General features: G+C 39.8%; 1 protein-coding gene across 4 annotated transcripts in view; it reads right to left on the bottom strand.

The window, feature by feature from the left end:
* Nucleotides 1-13,257, bottom strand: part of PFKP (phosphofructokinase, platelet) — a 42,875-nt gene extending 29,618 nt beyond the window's left edge. For 2 of the 4 annotated variants that reach the window (XM_054516643.1, XM_054516646.1), the window contains exons 1-2: nt 12,911-13,257; nt 5,019-5,092 (exon numbers count right to left, since the gene is read on the bottom strand). In XM_054516643.1, coding sequence (XP_054372618.1) covers nt 5,019-5,092; nt 12,911-12,995 — 159 coding nt within the window. In that variant the 5' untranslated portion in view covers nt 12,996-13,257. The remainder of the gene's footprint in view (nt 1-5,018; nt 5,093-12,910) is intronic. The other 2 variants (XM_036406712.2, XM_054516641.1) reach the window with 2 other exon arrangements.
* Between the last annotated feature and the right edge of the window lie 7,260 nt (nt 13,258-20,517).

Genomic DNA, 20,517 nt, shown 5'->3' with positions numbered 1-20,517 from the left:
ACCTACATTTCCACTCCTTCACTTTGCCCCCATTACTCCTTGTCCCATCATTACAGTTCCTGGTGAACATTCTTCCCAGCTCCCTTGTGGGCCCCTACATACAGGACACACTATTTCTATGTTAACATACACACACAATGACTTGAAGAGCTAAGCCATTATTTACACAATTTGTTAAAATTAGAGCAAAGTGGAAAAAGAATAATGCTTAATCTACATAGCAACTTTAAAACAATTCTCCCTCAGAAGTGCAAAGATCCTCAGAAAGAAACATCACAGTAGATACGACTAAGCTTGATGATGGCTAATAAGTTACTAAGTTCATTCATCACCAGCTTTGCTTTGCTTGTTTTAAAAACATAGAATTTTATGTTCCTTATATCACTCAGTAATGGAGTGAAAGCTTTTACTCTAAGTATTTCTACTGACAGCTACAATAACTCAAGAGACCCACTGGTAGAAAATAGTATAATGTTGCATCTTAATTCAGTGTGTAACACTGACTACAGTAAGCTGCACTGAGAGCTGACAAAAATATGTACAGTACATGTGTGCTCAAGTCATTCACCTTCCATTTTAACTTGAGAGGAAAAACAAAAGTGCATCCAAAGAAATATTACATATAAGAAATTTATACATAAATAAGACTGATGGAATAAAATTCCCAATTTTCAGATTAACAAATCTAAACACAGAAAAAATCAAAGAGATAAAATAGTAGATTAAGTTGTCTGTAAGACATGAAACACCTCATAGCTAGGCTAAGGATGAGCTATGACCCATTCCTACACCACGTTTCTTTGAAATAGAAGGAATTTGTGCATTTTGGTCAGGAGTTCATATCTGTGCAGACGAGTGAGAACTGGGGATGTATTAACAATTCCTCCCAATACAAGGTAAGGGCAGGGAAGCTTTGGAATCATGATCTGTTTGAACTGTTATATGAACTTCTCCTAATTCAGTTGTCTGCCAAGTATGTGTATGCTACCTCTGAATAAGGTAGATAGAACTGTCACATTGTTTTCCACACCATTAAAAGATACAAGCTATAGAATTAGAACAGCTTTCTAAAAAAGCTATTGGGAAAAAAAACGAATTACTAAATACAATTGAGTATAAATGATGATGATTTCCATTTATTGTTTTAGTTAGATAAACACTGATGAGGACTGGACAATGTATGTTTGAATGTTTACCACTGCTCTAATTGTATGGTTACCAAAAAACCCTGGCAGATGTGACTACAGACCTTAATATGAGGGTGGGAATCTGTCAATTTATATTAAAAAAGTAAATTCTTACTTAGATCCTAAAAATATAGGAGCTTGTGTACTGGGATACTGAAACTGTGTAGCAAGAACGGAAAAAATGAACTGTCAAAAAGTGTGTGTGTGAAGATAGGCTCCATTTTGTGTTTAATCCTTCACATACCCAAAATCTAAATATTCAAAGAAGAAGAAGAAATCTCTGTGGGTCCAGGGCTCACAGGGTACATTCACACACACTGCAACTCCAGGAGAGCATGGCAGGAGCAAACATGGCTTCCAGCCTGAACTCTGAAGACAAAAGCTTTTGAAAAAGAACAATCATCTTCTGATGTGTTACATGTGAGACATTTGGGGCTTTAACAGTTAGGTGAATTTACTCACTGAGGATTCTTAGCCATTGCTCAACAACATAAAATAATATTGCCACTGAGTGCACAAACCCCCAGAGGAAGGACATGAAGTTTGCCTCACAGAAATCCATGACTGCTGTACCATTGCACTCCCAGTGCTGGCCTCTTGAGAAAAAGACTCTTAATCAAGATGCAGAATCTAAAAGCTCCATAGCTTAGTAGCAAGAGCACACATCCACTGGGAACTATGTCCTTCAATCCTGGAAAAAGGGCAGGTTATTTGTATAAATATTTAAGACCTCAAGTTTCTAAAACTGAGCTGCCATAAATGAGAGGCATCACTTTTTCTTCCCATTCTCAATTAAAAAGGAAAAACAAGACAAAACAAAAATTAATCTGAGTTTAATAGTTTCTGATTAGTGAAAAAAAAACTAAACAACTAGCTCCCTAGAACAGCCTGATACTCTACACATACTTCCAGCTCCTAGATTTCCACACCATCAGTGTGAAATTAATCCATAGGTTTTCAAATTTTAATTCAGACTGGAGTAGATTTGAGGAATAATGAGATGATAGTCAAGAAGGATAACTACAGACTAAAATACAATATTAAACAATACAAAACTGTGAAGCTAGCAGAATTGTATAGATTTGCAATTAATACCAAAAATTTGAAATGTGCTAATTTCAGTGAATTAAGAAACACAAGGGGTTTTTAAATTTTATAGCTAAAAATTCACAGGTTTTATATAAACTATAAAAAATATATATAAGAGGTAATATAGCTTTTATATTATTTATCTTCTAGTTTTCATTTTCACATGAGTTGATTCTTTTTTTCTTTTGGGACTTGAAGTCCAAATAGGCCATGAAGTCCAGTGTGTAACTGTTTCTTTCTTTGGGCTTTCATAAAACTAATTTTAAAAAGGCTAGAAAATCACTTAGATCTTATTAATTACCAATTTTAATTCAATTACCTTAGTAATCTCTCATAACATGATGAAGAAAAATGGATTTAGGAAAACAGAGTTACTTTTTTACTTAGAATATGGAACTAGTGCTGGCCACAGCTGTAGAAGACAGATGGTTTTGCAGTGCAAAAAAAGTTCATTTGACAGACACAGCTACAGGAGAAATAAAGCGTGTGATGACTACAGCAAAGTAAGCTTGAAAAGACTGAGACCTTTAACTCTAGTTCTGGATCCAAATAAGAATACTTTTTTTCTTCTTTTGGATATGATCACTTCAGGTTTTTCCTTCATTAATTCAGAGCAGCTTCAATACAAACATCATTTTATCCTGACCTAGGGTGTTAAAATGCTCAAAACGTAGGCTTAAGATACACTATTCTCTTTGCTTAACACACTCAAGTCACAGTCAATAAACTGTAACTCAGAGGGAACACCTTATTAAAAGCATTAAATAACTCAAACTATACCCAAAAATACATCCCCCCTTTATACATCACGCAAAGGCTTAGAACAGGGAACATTAGTGACAAGTATCAGAAGATTTTTACCTTCTATTACACTTGTCACCTTCATCTGTTTCCCATTTCAAAGGGGTAAAATTAAACAGCTGTTTAATTTCAATGCTTGCAACTCTGTTTCTCTGAAGTACTTGCAAGCATTGTGAAGGAAAACTGACTTCATATTTCAATTATCACCAGTGAGAGAAGAACAAAGCTTAATGTTCAGTACTTTATGAAACACAGAACTGAATGGACTAATGTAGAAGCAAGATCTTTTTCAGAGCCCATACTTGCAATGAAATGTGCATTTCCTCACAGACCCTGCTGTCACACTGAAGACAGTAGGATAATATATACGGGAAACTGAAAATTCCCAACATTGACTACTTCTTTTACAATCACTTTTCATTCTGAATTATCTGGCACTGCCACACACTGGCCAACTCTACCAAACACAGGAACATCCTAAATTAAATAGTGCCATTTTGATAAGTCCAGTTCAGAAAAAACAAATATTCACAGTTCTCTTGACATTTATCACTCTGTGATACCAAATATGTTTAAAAGGTGAAAAAATATGGCAATTCTTGACTTAAGATTAATTAAAAAATAAATTCAAATCGAAGTTCTGGCCTTAAAGATGACCAAACCATCCTCCTTACTTCCAGAGAAGTATCTGACCCATTTCAGTGAGCCTGCACAAGAGCTGAACACTGAAGGAATTCCAGAGATTGGCCATGTAATTAGCACACACTAAGTATTCAGAGCAACTTGCCCTAGCACAGTAGTAGGAAAGAATTTTGGAGCACAGTCCTCTGCTTATTTGCATTTCAATATATTTTGCATCTCATTAGTAAATGAGCTATAGGAATAAGCAGACAGGGAAAAAATGGATTAACAGCTACTTTTTAAAGATAAATTCTGTATTTACCATGCACAAAACTAAAATGAAAGCATTTTCTAAGCACTTTTATGAATTCTAGTACTTTATATTTTTATATTAAAGTTAGACTTTACTGGGGACTTACCAAGCTTTGTCTCATATAAATTTTTTCTTATGATTTGTAATAACCTCAGACTACTAATGACCTGTACAGGAATTCCAGTGGGAACAGAATCTATTGACTGTATTATATTTATTGTACTTATCTATTGTACCTATTTACTGTATTGTTTAATCTACAAAAGTTGTATAAAAACTGGAAGTGTCCTTTACAAGGAAGTCTAACTGCAAAAGTTTACTAGGAAGACAAATACGTGGAGCATCACCTTGGTACTGACATTAAACTTGTCCCATCTTTTTTTCTTATTGCATGATTGCTAGAGCAATTTACAGTATTTCTGCACATACAGTTACAAATTTCAACAACAAAATTCTAATGTCAGGACAGACCAAGGAGGGTCAAGTTTTTGATGTGGCTTTTCTTTTGTTCGTTGGTTGAGTTTCTTCAGTTGCAACCTATAAGCCAGGCAAGATGGCACCAGTGCCATAGTACTCTTGATCAAAACCAAGCTGTGAAGTGAGGGGAGGATACATCTTATCATACCCTAGGAAAACGGAGTCAAAGGATTAACAATCAGTACTTTAAAGAGGTTTAGAAAAATATTTATGAAGTACTATAAGTGGGGCCAAACATCCATCAAGTGCACAGGTATGTAGCTCACTGCAGGGTGACAACTGCTTTCAAGTCTTTGGTGGCACACAAAGAATTCCATACATTTAGGAAATTACTTTAAATTAAATAGTTTAATAATATACCTTGTGAGATGTAAATTTCCATTTAAAAAAAGTACTAAATAAAACACACAGTAAAAAGGAATGGCACCTACAACATTTTTTAATTTATCCTATTTAGTCTCCATGGTATTTTTACAAAAACTCAAGTTTAGTGAGAAGACAAAATACAGAATGAATGAAACAAAACTAACCTCATAAATAAAATAGACTTTGGCATTTACATAGATTCCCATGCGCACTACTGCCCGCACAGCAGCATTCATACCTGGGAAGAAAAAGCAAAATCACATTGTTATAGTCATCCAGCACTTTCTGTATAGCAAAAGTATTGTGTCTTGAAAAGAAAGGGAGCATTAATTCATTCCTAAAAAAAGACAATGACCAGCGTCCATTAAATCAGAAATTTGCTTAATGACAGTGCAAGCAGCCCATGAGTATGAAGGGTTCAGAACTATTCTTTGTTACAATAATTATGTGAATGCCAGTGTGTGTGTTAATCAGAGATTAAATTGCTGCTGACTGCAAACTAGCATTGTAGAAGTTACAGCTACTGAACAACGAAGTAAATTAATTTTGCAATAATGGTTAGTTTCCAGTCTTAAATGCAAAACATTCAGCAAGCTAAAATTTAGCTTCTTTGGATGAGAAATTACATTTGAACAGTTTTTCTGGGATTTCCAAAACAACACAGGTGTATATACAGCATTTTGTGGGGAGCAGAGCCAAAGTTGACCTGGACAGATGCTCATTTAAAAAGACAAAAGTAGCAGTGAATTAACATAAATAATACTACATTGACTTATTTGACAGAAAAGTGTCTGAACACCACTTTGGTCCCAAAAATGCAAGCTCTGATTGGAATTCCCTGCTCACAAGACATCTGACAAACGATAGTCCTGGAAAATCTTCCATTTATGTCCCATGGTCAAACACTTAACCTCCTGAGCAACAGTGGAAGTTCCACTGGTCCCTCTACACAGGCCAAATGAATTTCTCTTATCATTCATTCCTTCAGATACTGCATTACCTTACCCATTATTCAGGAACTTTCCAGAACTAACCAACAAATTGCTTCCTTACCACTAAAACAGACATAAGAGATCACACAAAGCATGAGAGAGAAATAGTTAGACTATACTGTGTGTCTTAGCACACCAGTAAAAAATGGATGCAAGAAGGATGACAACCCAAAGTACTGGGCACCAATTCCCCAATCTGCTGCATTTAATATCAAAACAGCCAAGTAGCAGGTAAGCTCTGCTGCTCAATACAGGTGTTAAGTGTTCACCTCTCTGCAGATATAAAAAGCTTGTAATTAGAATATATAAACAACACAGCAAGTCCCAAAGATCTAATCTTACAGTATCTACCTTTACTGCAAAAAATATTGAGCTGTACAAGTCAACCTGTCTAAAGAATCAGACCAAGTTTTTCTCAAAGATTCATTACTTATGAGCACACTAGAAAGTCCCTGAAGTTGCTCGAAGTGAAACAAAAAAATTAAGTTGGTCACAACCAAAAGGTTGATTTTGCTGTTTGTGTAGATGCCACTTACACTTAACAAAAATCAGAAGTAACAATGTTTTCACATAAGTTCTGTTTTAGGAAATTGTAGCAAGAACTCTTTCAGCCAGAGTTGGCCGTGTGGCATAGCTGGAAAAAGCTTTCAAATGCCAAGACAGCTAAAAGCACAGCTTTAGACAAAGAACTGGATGATGCCGAAGAAAAACAGAGAATCTCATCTGACAGTCTGTAATGAAAGGGAAGTTAGCGTGATAAATCTCAGATCAAACAGAGCAAAGTTATCTCCTCAGTGAAACAGTTTTCATAACAAAATTAACACCCCTGAGAGACAAAGACCTTTAATTTTAACAAACTGACAGCTCATCACAGCACTGCCATTTTCCACAAACAGGAACACTCAGCACAAGGTACTCCTTTCACCAAAGCCCACAGCTTGATTCTATTAAAGCACATTTTGTGTGGGAGGCTTTTTTGTTGTTGCTGCTTGGTACTGAGGTTTTTTGGCAGTTGTGTTTTGGCTTTTGGGTTTTTTTTTTGGAGGGGGATAGTTGTGGTTTAGTTTGTTTGTGGAAAGTTTGTATATAAATCCTTAATACAGCTATATAATTTCTTAGTGAATACCTTTCAGTTTCCATGTTTCTTGCACGAAAAATAGGTAAAAATCACAGTTTGCCTGCTCTGTGAAAAGGAAAAAAACCCAGGAAAAAAAATCTGTAATCCCACAGATCACAGACAGAATCTTCCCAGTACTACCACTGCAGTTTTACAAGTTTAGGTAACCTACATTTTATTGTTATTTCATGCTGTATATTTTATCTCCTTATAGAGAAAAAGGACTTGGTTGTCTACTGACAAGCTCCTGGCTTACATTTGATACCTATAAAATACAGTTAACACATTGCAGCTTTAGACTTCTACAATTTGGCTGTCTTAACTACAGTAATTCAAGAAAAAACAAAAAAAAATTCCTGAAGCCTCTGTAGAACTGTTTAATAAAATTTCATTATTTGTGGAGTCTTACAAAAGTATTTGTGAATTACTGAAATAACCATGAAATGTTATTATTTATGCTTATTAATTTTATAAGAGATGCTTATATTTATGCTTATTATTATTTTATAAGAGATTTAGCAGGTTAACTGTGGATTTAGTCCTGAATAATAAATGCAGTTTGATAAACATATAGGATTAAAACAGCAGCTTCAAAAGAAAGCCACGAGTAAAACCAGTATTTTTTTAATAATATAAGAATTACTTTAAATGTTTCTGACTTACTACTGGCTTTTGCATTAAAGCCTTGGAAAAAGGGAAATATTTATTTTGCTCTTTTGGACTCAGCAAAGATTAAGTGAAATGCAGCTACTTTCAGGGCTTTACATAACATCTGAATTAATTTAAAAGTTGATAATTTATTGTCCTTGATCTTGTTTATTCAATTGTCCTTAAAAGGAGCACTTGGTTTTCATAACAGGGTTACAAACAAGACTGCAGAAATCTTTACATTATTTCAGAGGCTTTTAAAGAGTATCCCTCTCTTGTGCCTACATCCTGGTCCATGTGCATATGCACCACTACAACAGAGGAGGTTCTACATGAGTTTGTGTTTAAGCCAAGTTTGCCTTGCTTTAGTCAGCTAGACATGCCTTTAAATAACTGTAACATAAACTATTCAAAAGCAAAATCAAAACTGTGCATCTTGGACAAGCATCAAGGAATACTTAAGTATCACCAATTTGAAAGGTAAACATTGGCTTTAACGCAGGCTTAATGACTTAGCACATATGTTTCAGTGCTACCCTGAATAAAGATTCAGACTTAAAAGACTATATAGCAAAAATCACTAAGGAAAATATCTAAACATTACCAAACAGGAAGACTTTATTCAAATATGTAAATGGTTATGTCAGTAAGAGCCTATAATCATCAAAAGAGAAGGAGTCAAGAACTGAACAAATCAATAAAAACACAACTTGAATTTGTTTCATTTACTTTTAATTACATTACAGATTTTATTGCATAATATCACAGTAATTATTCTAGATACATGAAGAAAACATTACACAGTTTTCCTGAACACCAACTGTATTAGATCAGAACATTCTATTGCACAAATATATACAAATGCAGAACATCTAGATGGCAAACATATCTCCTTCTTAAAATTAAAATAAAAATCTTAAGAGACCAGTTCCAACCATTGAATCCACTAATTACAGAAGCAGCTTCTCAAAAATACTAAATGCATTGAAATAGTTACACTCACCCATTAATAACTACATTCCCTAATTTTACATACAAATAGTACTTATAATATCTTATCTATAGACACATATATATGAATTTCATATAAATGTCTATTTGCATGCACTATTCTTAGCTGGAAAAGGTGCCTTTTGTGGGGAGCTAGAATTGAAAAATTCCTTGTGACTATGTTCAAATCACCTAAGTGGTAACAAATAAACTCCGATTTGGATGACATAAGGAGAGTATGGGTTGTTTTAGTTTGTGACTTTCTTAAAAAATATATTTTTTTATTTTACTGTATTAGTTGAGAAACTTATGGTGGAAAAAGACATTTTGCCACCCAGACAAGATCAATACATGTACACTACTATATTAAATACGTCCTCAGCCTGTAATGCTTCACGAGCAGAAATATGTAAATCTACTTCCACAGTCATGGTCGGTGGTATTCCAAAGTTCTGGAATCCAAAAGGCTTCTTTAGGGTTCTTTTTAGGCTGCTTTTAAACCCAGTATTTGCTGAAGGAGCTGAGCTTTTTCATTTGTTCAGTGCCAAGATTTCTTCTTCCAATCTATGTCACCAGGACAAGACTTGTATATCTACACTACGAACAAAACCTTGGAACCTTGGTTTGGCTTTGGTTTGGTTTTTGGGAAGCCTGGAATGCTTTGAACATAGAGATACAAAGCTCTTTATTTCAGCAGGATGGGCTATGATATTCCACACCATTACACTCCTCACTTATGCTGTCCTCCTCAACACTGAATCTTGGAGTTTGTCTGAAAAACAACATGGTCCTATTCAGACAATGACCTTGAGTCAGCTGGCTGGGCAGCAGCTCCAGAGCCACAAGCACATCCTTCCCCAGGAGTGCACAATCACCTTCTGTCAGCAGCTTCCCCACGACGCTTCCTGTACCCACCGCGGGCCCGGAATAGGCTCTGTGTGAACGTCAGTCACCTACAGGTGGTCAAAACTGTCTGTGGCAGCCACTGGGAACCCACAGAAAACTCAACCCACAGAAAATTCAACCCATGCACTTCATGACCTGAAGCACAACGGCCAGAGAATCCAACAAAGTGAGAAGCGTGACTTATTAAACCCAATTTATTAAACCACCTTCCTGAGCTGCAACCAGTACAATTTAGAAATACTCCAGAAACTGAACCAACCCACAAATATTGAGAATTGATTGTCAGAACTTCTTTTGCCTCTCAAGGTACTTGTGATTACAGTGTAAAGTATATTTTTAGCTCACAATTTAACAGCTGGTTAGCTGAAGTGATAGACTATCAAGTTTAGTACTTATACATATTACAAGTGTACTAAATAGAGATCTTTTTTTCCTGTGAAACAGATCACTGATAAATTCTCTAACTCCACAAAGAAAAAAAGTCCAGTATGCCACATATATATTCTCTAGTCTTTAAAATTCTACAGGTAGAAAAACAAAAAAGAAAAATGAAACTTTTAAGGAAGTAGCACTAATGCAGGGAACTAACTGAAAACTTTACATGCCCTATAAATAGAAAGCCTTGTGTAATTTACATAACTCTACTTTTAAATTATTAGAAGTACAAAGAATAGCTAAGGGATTACTTTCACCTTAAAATAATTTCGTGTATATTTTAGTCTGTGCTCAGACTTACAGTCCAATCTAAATACTAGCACATATAAAGATTTTGTGTTTAACAGGTGTTTTTTCTACTCAATTGTTTGTGAGTTTAGTTTGGATTACAGATATTTTGAAAACTTTTAGTGTCTGACGAATCTAAAATAAAACAGAAGAATGGAACTTTATTCCTAATACTGGAACATTTTTGCCTACTTCTGAGTCAGTAGCTTTGCCTCACCTACACTTTGCTTGAACAGATTATTTTCAAATAGTAGTAACAGCAACATACTTCCTTCTTCGTGTACTTTGGGACTTCACTTCTCTCACACATTTACACTCTGTCCTCCAAAGGGCAAACGACCTTGACAGGGCATGACTCATTCTGTCCCTTGTTTAACTCCTAACCTTCAAACTGACTTGAGGCTGCTTCTTTTACACATCTCTGCTGCCACCAAGATACTAAGGGGTTATGGTCACACACTGTGTTTGTGATTCAGGTGAAATAATCAAGTTCTAAATTGCTGGTAAGGTTATTTCCTTGTTCTTCAAAGCTAGGACAACAATGCTGCCAGTGAAACAGCTTGGAAGGCATCCAGTTTACTTTTTTTGGTCTTTGTGACAGCCTCACTCCTCAGACAGTAACTTTCATAGGCTGTTACTTTGGAACTCTCCGTGCTTCTGTGGCAATCTGCCAGATGTAAAGTCTAGATGTTACCCGTGGATTCTGCAAGTCCTTCAAATGCCTTAATTCACACAGTGGCCAGTGAAGATTAGTACTTTATAAAAGGAGATGCATCTGCTGCTGCATTATATAATCTCCAGCCACGCGGAAGCAAGTTGCAGGGCTCAGCCTCTTGCTGAGCACGCTACTGCTGCTTCAGGCAGTGCCCTGCCACACTTTTAAATTAAAATGGCGATTTGGCCACTAGACCATTAAGACAGGGATGCTCTGATTCTCAGTTCCTCCGAGAATCATTTAGCAGTGGAACTGATGTCACGGAGGGCAAACTGGATAAAACTTGAACAAGTGCAGCCCCACCGAGGGGTAAGAGAAGCCATTTAACCGCATCGATTTGTTTTTTCTTCCAGAACTGCAACATTTTCCTCTTCGATGGCAACAAATCCCTTTCATCCCGATTAGAGTTTCGGCTAATCCTAGGTAAACCCGGGGGCTCCCCGTTATTCCTGCGGGCAGGGGGAGGGAGGATGCTTCTCCCAGCCCAGATGACGCAAAGAGGCGGAATCTGCAGCGACTCGCAGCGGATCACGTACACACCGGCGGAGGGAGGGAGGGAGCGGAGAGGGAGGGAGACACTGGTCCATGCAAGCCACCACCATGGACACGCCGGGAAACCCGGGCAAGGGGAGAGGGGAGGCTGCCCCGCCGCGGGCTCGTCCCGGCACCTCCCCGTGTAAAATCCGGGGGGAGACCGGTCCCTAAACCAGAGAGCTCACGCAGAACGAAAGGAGAGGCTCCCACCCCCCATTCTCTTCACGAACGCGAAAGAGTGCCGCTGCTTCTTTAGGTGAAAGTACTCTCGAGACAGTCCCGGCGGAAAAAAAAAAAAAAAAAGTAAAACAACCGTAAATTAAGAGAAGGTGCTAAAAGCAATTATCATTGATTGAACAACTCTCCTCGTACAAGCAGAGCAAGAGTCCTCTCGAACAGCACGGAGCATTGCGTGTTTGAAATCTTAATTAACTGAAACTTCAAACTATTACCATAGAATCACAGAATATGCCGAGTTGGAAAGGACCCATTCTGGTAGGAAAGGGGAAACTAAAGTGTAAAAGAGAATGGATTCTTGACTAGGTATATTGTGATCGAGCCTCTTTTCTTTGCCATCCCTCTTAATGTCTGCAGGTCTTTTGTTCGCCCTGTCCTGTAGTAGCTACGACTTCCTCTACACTGAGGAGATTTAAGAAGGCGAGACACGTTTCTAACATACTCCTACGGGGTGGGAAAGTAAACCACCATCTGAGCGTTCTAAACCACGGGTAGGAGCATAAACGTGTTGCTGGTGCCAAAACGAAGTGAAAAGCAGATGAGGCGAGGGCTGGCAGAGCCCCAGCAGCGCAGCCAAGCTTCCCACCCGCCGTGCAGGGCAGCACGACCTCCTCCTCCCCCGCTCGCATCAGCCATCCCTCCTCACCCCACCATCTCTCCAGGGAACGAGACATCTCGGTAGTAAAAGTTACTGCAGCAGCGTTTCTACCCTCTCCCTTGCCCAGCCTGGGGCAGAAGAAACGTGGAGAGGAAGGGAGAGGGAAAGAAGGGGTGAGAAGGGAAGGGATGTTTGAGCCTTAAGAGCCCAAGCCGTGCAAAATTATTTATCTTTTAAATGCGCTTAGTAGGAAAGCCGGGTCGAAGGCCAGCACGGAAAGAGGAGCCCGAGCACCACTGCAATCCCGTGTGAACCGCTCCCAGAGCCCTCTCTCCACACCCTCCATGTGCCGCACCGTGGCTTGCCGACATCAGCCCTAAAGCAGCCCACGCTGTTTCCCCGGCCTCCCGCATGGAGTCCTGCCAGCCGGAGGCCCTTCCTTCCTGCCCCTCACACCGCCCTCGAGGGGCTCCTCGCCCTCTCCTGCTGCTGCCCCACTCCCCATGGTGCCCGCAGCTCCCCCGCGTTCTCCTTCCCCCTCGCCTCCTTCCCCTCGTCCTCCCTGTGCTCCCGGAGCAAACGGCGTGAGCCGCTACCTTGGGCATCGCCGCCGCTGGTCAGCACCGCGATGGCCTTCCCGGCGCCCGAGAGGTTCTCGAAGAACTTGGGCTGGTGATCCATGGCGCTGAGGGAGCGGCACCGGCGGGCGAGGCGGAGCGCGGTCGCTGAGGGAGCCCCTGGCCGCCGGGGTCTGCCCCCGCTCCGCTGGACCGAGCGTTCGGCCTCTGCGGGAAAAGAGCCCGAGCAGCCCGGTGTGGGCGTGTGGTTACCGACAGGTAAATCTTTGCAGAAAACCTGAGGGAAGGAGCAAGACTGTGTGCAAAAGCCCGGGAAAAAAAGCGAGCCGAGCAGCAGCTCTTTAAGCTCCTCTCACCCGCCGCCCCCCGCTCTGCCCCGCCGCCGCGCCCTCCCCGCGCGCCGCTGACAGCGCGGCGCGGCCCCGCCCCCTCAGCCCTGCGGGAGCGGCGCTGACGGGCGGGCGACGCGGCCAATCAGCGGCCGAGCTGGCGCCGCGAGCGCGGCGGGCGGGGCGGGGGCGCCGGCGGGGCGCGGGCAGGTGGGCGGGGGCAGGCCCCAGCGGGGCGGGAGTCCCGGCGCCGCCTCCCCGCCTTCCTTCCCCTTCCCCCTCTCCTTCCCAGCGCCCGGGGTGGGGGCGATGCGGGAACATGGCTGGCGCCTTGGCACGGCGGCAGCGCGGGGGAGGGAGTTGTGTTGGCTAGAGCTGGCTCATCCTCCCCTCTGTAGCGGCTGAGGAGCGCCTGCGTGTCTCCGTCGCGCCTGCGGCTCCCCTGGGCAGCCCCTTCAGCGGAGGCTCTCCGGCGGCTTCCCGCCGCCCTCACGGCTCTGCCGGAGGCTCGAGCCTCCAGCGTGTCGGTTCCTCGCAGCCCGATGCCTCCGGGGCGGCTCGGGCTCGCTGGCCCGCCCGGCTGCTGCTCGGAAGGCTCCGGCAGGGAGCGGAGAGCGCGGCTCATTCCCGCTGGGAATGCGGGACAGACGGACGGACAGACGGCTCCTGGCCGCGTCTGGCAGGGTCCGTGTCACGGGGGCGGGCAGGGACACCCTGAGGCCCCGAGCTCTGCTCCTCTGGCTCTCATGCTCAGGTGTGTGTTCCGCTGAGGCTCCTCAGCCCCGCAGTGGGCGTTCAGGCGCCGGTGGGAACAGGAGGTTCTGTGAGTATTGGCGGCTGAGACAGAGTTTGAGTCAAAGGGAGCAACAGAGGCAAAGCCATTGGGAGGAATTGCTCTGGGTGGGAATCGCAATCTTCCTGCCTTTCTTTTCGTTCTCCTGTTATGCACTGATGCTTTTGCCTGGGGAGTGGTTAGTGCTAAGTACTACTACTTAAGTACGCTCTTAAACTCCCTGTATTGTAACACCACGCTAGCAGAGTAATTCTCTTGATCATAGCAGCGTGTGTAGTCACAGAAACATTAAAAGCGCCGAGTTTTGGTAATTTAAGCAAATAAAGCTGTATTACCCTCTATACAGTTGTTTGTGGTACTTTGCATAAGTAAAAGTATTTGCGAAATCGGGCCAGTTTATTTGCACGAAATAATAAAGCAAGCCAGGGAGAGAGTCAGGAACAGCATCAAAATGCTGACTCGAGTTTTATATTTTAATTGCTGTGTTAATTACTGGTTTTATTCAATGTCTTCATCACATCACAGACAACTCACATCGTAAAAGTACACGTGCTCATCCTGTCGGCTTTCACACAGGCACATGTGGAAGAACAGTCATTTGAGTAGTTCAGTCAAAATTACTCATAGATAAGTGTTTGAAGCCATACCTGAAAATGGATATTTATTCCTAGCGTGTGGGCAGCTCAGATTTGCAAATCTACACTGAGACTATAATGAGTGTGATTTGACAACAGAAACGATCTATTGACAAATAGATTGCATACCATGAACATTAATATCTCTGTAGGGAATTTACTATATTCTTTCCTGAATCTGAAGTCTTGAGTCACAGATTATAATGAAAGTGAACTTCTGTTACAGAAATATGTAAACATCCACAAAGTCACGCCATGTTCAAAAGATTTTGATTTGAAATCACATTATTTTATTTGAGAATAGCTCTGCAAAAGCTGAATTAAGGTCTTTGAGTGATTCAGGGCTTGATCCAAAACCTGTAAAATCAAGAAGATCTTTTGCTGGTAGAAAATATTATGACTTTTAGCACCATGTACCAAGGAGCATTATCATCTCAGGACCACTTTGACAAAGACAACAACTTCTTGTTGCTTGTGTTTGCTTGGTGCAGCTATTTCTAAAAAATGGCTATTCACTGTAGCTAAAGCATTCACACTTTGTCTGGAAGTAGACATATCCCTCTTGCTTCCCAATATAACCTCGATGCTAAGGAGCTTGTATTTTCTGAAATTATTTTTTTCTTCAATTGCTCTGTTGTCCATATAAACTTGTGATTAATTTTTTTCCACCTCGTGTAACAAGGAATCTGCCAATATTTTCATCATTTATTATAGCTACTCCTTGTTCTTCAGCAGAGCTGTCAGGGAAGAATTGTGTTTTGGCTGTGTCGGGTTTTTAGAGGTGGGAGGAGAGGAAAGGATTTGGAACTGTTTGTTCCTGAGGCTGTCTTGATACACTTATATATCTTCCAGCAATACAATTGCCTATAATCTTAAGAGTGAGTGGCTGCCTGGCTTAAGTGTTGAAGATTGTTGGGGAAAACAGCGTTAGCCTTGTGAGATATTGTTAATGCAGCTAGGTACACATGTATAAATCATACTGACACTAAGAGAATAGGCTCTTGTCAGATAAACTGTGTATCTGAATAAAGCCTCAGCAGGTCATTTGCACACTACATTAGGTGCTATAATTGTCCTGTTACTGTAATGCTAAATGGAAGCAGTTTAGCTGGAACAGGGAGAGGACAGGTGAGTTTGACTGTTCTCTGATACTGACCATTGCAGGCGGTCCAGTGCATCCTTTTCACATTGCCTGTTTGTTCCCTGTGCCATATAGGTCAATCATATCTGCCCATCTTTGAATCTTATCATGATCTAAAAATTCCTGATTGACCCTTTAACATACTTTGGCTTGCTACCCACCTGCCCTTGCTACACCAGCATCATTACAGGTGCTGCTTTAAACTGTACAGCAGTTCATCTTTTGGGTGTGGTACCACAGGTGCACCCAGTACCACATTCAGCACAAGCATTTTCCATTGAAATCAGGTTCACCTGGGAAGAACAAGTTATGCCCAAAGAGAATGAGATTACAGCATGGATTCCAGAACTGAATGAATGGATTTCCAGCCAACTGAAACAGTTTTCTACAGCTAGACCTTTCTTGGGTGTGGATTTTCTGGCATCTATGATACCTGAGCCCACACTTCCAAGTTTGTCTGAGGTGCTTGAAGGAGTTGTTTCTTCTGCTCAGCTGTCTTTCTTTCATGACACTTTGGAATCATAAAGACAAATAAATTCTGAATATTCAACCTTTTAGTATTATTAAAAACCAGGCAGAGAACAGAAAATGAGATGGAAGAATTTCTGGCATTTTAAAATTATGCCAGCTAGTCATGGAAGGCGCAGATAAGCATGAAAAGAAAGAACTAATAAGTCATTTAGATATCATTTCTGAGCAGATGGAGACAGTGATTTCTTTAAGAGAACTGACTGTTTTTTTTCATAATACTCCCCTACTTCCCATATGACAATATTTCCTGGTCCTACATGTCAACTATAGAGGATTTTTTATTGTTTTCAGTGAGGAATGACAAAACATCACCATATATTCAACATGAAGGAAAATCACATATTGAATATGAGCTACAACCTTTCCTTGAATGTCAAATGGCTGTTGCTTTGAATTTGCTGTAACTGATTCTTCAGTTGAAAGATTAGGTACAAATGTAAGGCATTGAGTAAATTACCACTGAAATAAAAGTACAAGAGATTTTAATGGCACTTTAATCTGGCCTTCTGTAAATGAAAAGCACAAATTTAATTCCTATGTTTACTTAATTATAACTGTTCTAAATTAAAATAAAAAAGACAATGATTGAACAGCATTTTGAAGAAGTAGTTCCTTCCACTCCATTTTTATCTTGGAATCTAAATGTAAAACATGATAAATCAGTAGCAAATTAATTCCTAGCCAAAACATTTTGAATGGGAATGTTGTTACATAGCTTTAAAACCAAAAGCTATTGTTCAGCTTATAGTAGTTTTGAAGCCTCCAGGGTTTTATGGAAAATATTCTATAAGTAGTTATATGGAAAATATGTCAGTGTGGTCTTTAGGCTTGATATTATTTGTTCTCTGGTAAATTCATGTATGATTTCTTAAATGACACACACATTTTTAATTTGTGCCCAACAGGTTCATTATGTGTCATTGTTTTTCCTTCCTCCTGCTGCCGGCTCCTAAATTTACTACTTAGTGTTACCTTCAGACAACATGCTATACATGTCTGGGTTATCTAACTTTCAAACTTTGATTATTTAAAAAAATCCAACCAAGTTCTAAATCCCTAAAACCTCCTCTTTCTGTGGTTTGATGTGACCTGGAGTTAACTTCTTAATTGAAAAGTGAATTCTTCTTTGTGTTTTATTGGGTAGGAAAATTCACAACTGAACTAAATGCCACCCAAAATTATTGCAGACCAAAGAGGATCTGTGTTACTGTGAAAGATACATAGTGTAAGATACACTCTTTTTGGAAAAATTGAGCCATGATAGTCATACATGTATGATAATTGCTCAGAGGTTTAAAAAACCCTCAGAAACAGGAAAAAAAGCCCTGCTGAACACTACATTGTGCTAATTAGTCAATTAATCAATCATACAATTGACCAAGCTATTTCTCCAGGTTTGGGGGTGAAGAAAATGAAAGCCTTTCTCACCTAGAAAACTTCCACAGTGAGCCATCATTTGGCACCACAGGATAATTTGCAAACTGGCTGTACTATGAGCCACAAAAGGTAAATGTCTCATTGGGAAATGGGTAGGGCCATGTATACCTGTTCATAGTCTGCATTAAAAGGATATGGACTACTCACGTGTTCTCAGAATGTGGGAGTTCTGCAGTTTTCTCTTAAGTAGTGAAAGGATTTGAGATACAAAGGAGAATTCTTACTATTCATGGGATAATTCTCAAATTATGTTTGTTTAGTTTGATGCTCAGTGTAAAAATGTGAACAATCAACTTAGAACATTGTCTAAAATGCAGAACTTTCTTTTAGATGAATGCCCTAATTGATTATCCATGGTATTATCCTTTTGTACAGTACTTCTAAATTACTGAATCCTTGGAAAAGCTTCACCAGGAGTGTTGGAGTGTCCCCATCCAGAAAATGTCCTCCTGATTGGTGGGCAGATTGTGGAGGAAGGCTTCAATGTATTTGGACAAGACTTATCTCAGTGAGTATTGCTTCCTAGTCATGTGCTGAATTGTTAGGCTACATATATATACATATATATATATATATATATATATATTTGTAAAGGTGTGCACTATGGAATTTTACATGGAGGTCGCTACTGTTAAAGAGTGAATGATATTAAGGAGTTCTCTGAAGATTTGTTATACCATATTCCTTGACAGAGTTTGGTTAGAATAATGTTTAGCCACTTGTTTCTGAAAAGACATGAATACAGAGCACATCAACTAAGTGCTTGTGTGGATTGGGGCCAAATGGATAATTTGGCTTGAAGCTTTCTCTGTTCCTTCCCTTAGCAGGATTGATAGAAATACCTGCAAGGGGAAAAGTCTGAAAGAACTAGGAGAGATAAAGAATGTAGATGATTTGTGCAACTTAGGGCTGCTCAAGGAGACAGTAGTCTCTTCCCCTTTTTTATGACAATGGGAATCATTTTTATGTCTAAAAGAAAAACAACCAAAAAATCACAGGAATGTTTTTCTACTTAAAATTATGTGCTCATAACTATATTTCAAAAAATGCTACCATTAGTAATGATCTGATCTCATTAATTTGATTGGTTAGTGTAACTTCATTCCTAAATGTAAGCTCTGATGTTTTACAAGCATCACAAGGGTTGTTCCCTTCCACAAAGAATAGAATTTTACAGAGTTATCATGGCAGTATAGTTGAAGTATTATAAACGTAGTTACATGGTTACTGATATGATGAATTAAGAATGCAGTCCTCCCAAATACTTGTTTGTGCAGCAGTTCCCCCAAATATTCAACAGTTCTTGTAATACTGGAGAATTTTAGTTTATTTAAAAAAAAACTGATTGTGGTTTATAGTTTGCAATCTTTATGTTTTGTAATACATGAGAGTTAAATAGATGACATTGTTGTCCATTGCAGTGTAAATCCCAACTTCCTGCTTACCAAATGCTTTTGCTGAAGTGTAAGAATTTATATTGCTTTTATTTGTGCTGTTAAATGATGGATTTGATATATATTTCTTGTTGGTTTACTTTACCTTTGAGGATAGATTTCACTCTTTGCAATAGAGATTGTGCATGTTTTCTTTGCAGTTTTGTGCCTTGCCTGAAAATGGCAGCTCCAGCAATGCTTAAAATAACTTAGGTGGCTGTGGAGACCTCAGGCAGCCATTAGTGATAGACTGCTCAGATGGACAGAGTGATACATGACTGCAGATTTTATTGTACTTGCTGTGACCCTAGTCCTCCAAAGGCTCTTGTTCAGCATGGTGTCTTTGAATTAAAGAGGAGTAAAAATTGCCTAAGCCTAATGGAGACATTGATTTGGGGGGCAGTGAGGTGGAGGGAGAGCATAGCTGCTCTAAATGGAATGTGTTCCAGAGTGTACAGGACGTTTTTGTCTCTTTTGAAAACTCTCTGGGGAGTACAGTGCCACAGGGTTGTGTTTGCACGACTGAGGAGACTAGAAAAACAATTCTGGTACCAGAGCTGAGAGTGAGATCAACATTACACGTGTGTTAGCAGCCTGTAGGTTCTGAGAGAGATTACAAGTACCTAGAGATTGCAATGAAGTAAGGTATTCCATCCAAATAATTAGCATTTCAAGAGCAGTCTTTGCCTTCCTTTACTTCCTTTTATGTATTTTCTTATTATCCATTTTCTTTTTCTCCTTGCTTTCACCACTTTCCACTTTCTTCCCACCTCTGTCCTCCTTTCTTCTTAAATTGAAGATAAGAATAACAGGAGTTTTTTTTTCACTCCCATACTATCGTTTCAGTATAGTAGTTAACTGCTAAAATTTTTATGCTCTTTCTTCTAAATATTTTTATGGCATTGATTCAGTACCATTACAGAGGATGAAAAATATGTAATGTTTCCTTTACAGAATTAAAAATATAGCCTGTAATAACTGGCAGAGCCATTTTCATTTGCAAGAAGCCAGTCTGGACGCCTTATGCAATGTGATCTGTTTTCTTCCTGTGAGGGGAATTAATAACATCTCATTTCTCCTTGTCTCTGAAATTTAATAAGTTAGCAAAGATGTATTTAATATTGAATTCCTTGGAAAATGCATTTCTATGCATCCCTCGCACAGAACAACACCAGAAAAAGTCTAATCTCAGATTCTGTAGCACAACCCCCACCCTCCCCCCGAAAAAAAAGTCAAGCACAAAAAGCCCCCCCCCAAAAAAAGCCCAAATATATTGCTTATGCCAGAACCTACAGTTTGGGAATAGTTTGACAGGCTTAACTGAGA

This window comes from Molothrus ater, chromosome 1 (genome assembly GCF_012460135.2).
Source record: "Molothrus ater isolate BHLD 08-10-18 breed brown headed cowbird chromosome 1, BPBGC_Mater_1.1, whole genome shotgun sequence".
Classification (NCBI taxonomy): domain Eukaryota; kingdom Metazoa; phylum Chordata; class Aves; order Passeriformes; family Icteridae; genus Molothrus; species Molothrus ater.
The sequence above is the reverse complement of the archived record's forward strand: the minus strand, read 5'-3'. Positions and strand labels throughout refer to the sequence as shown.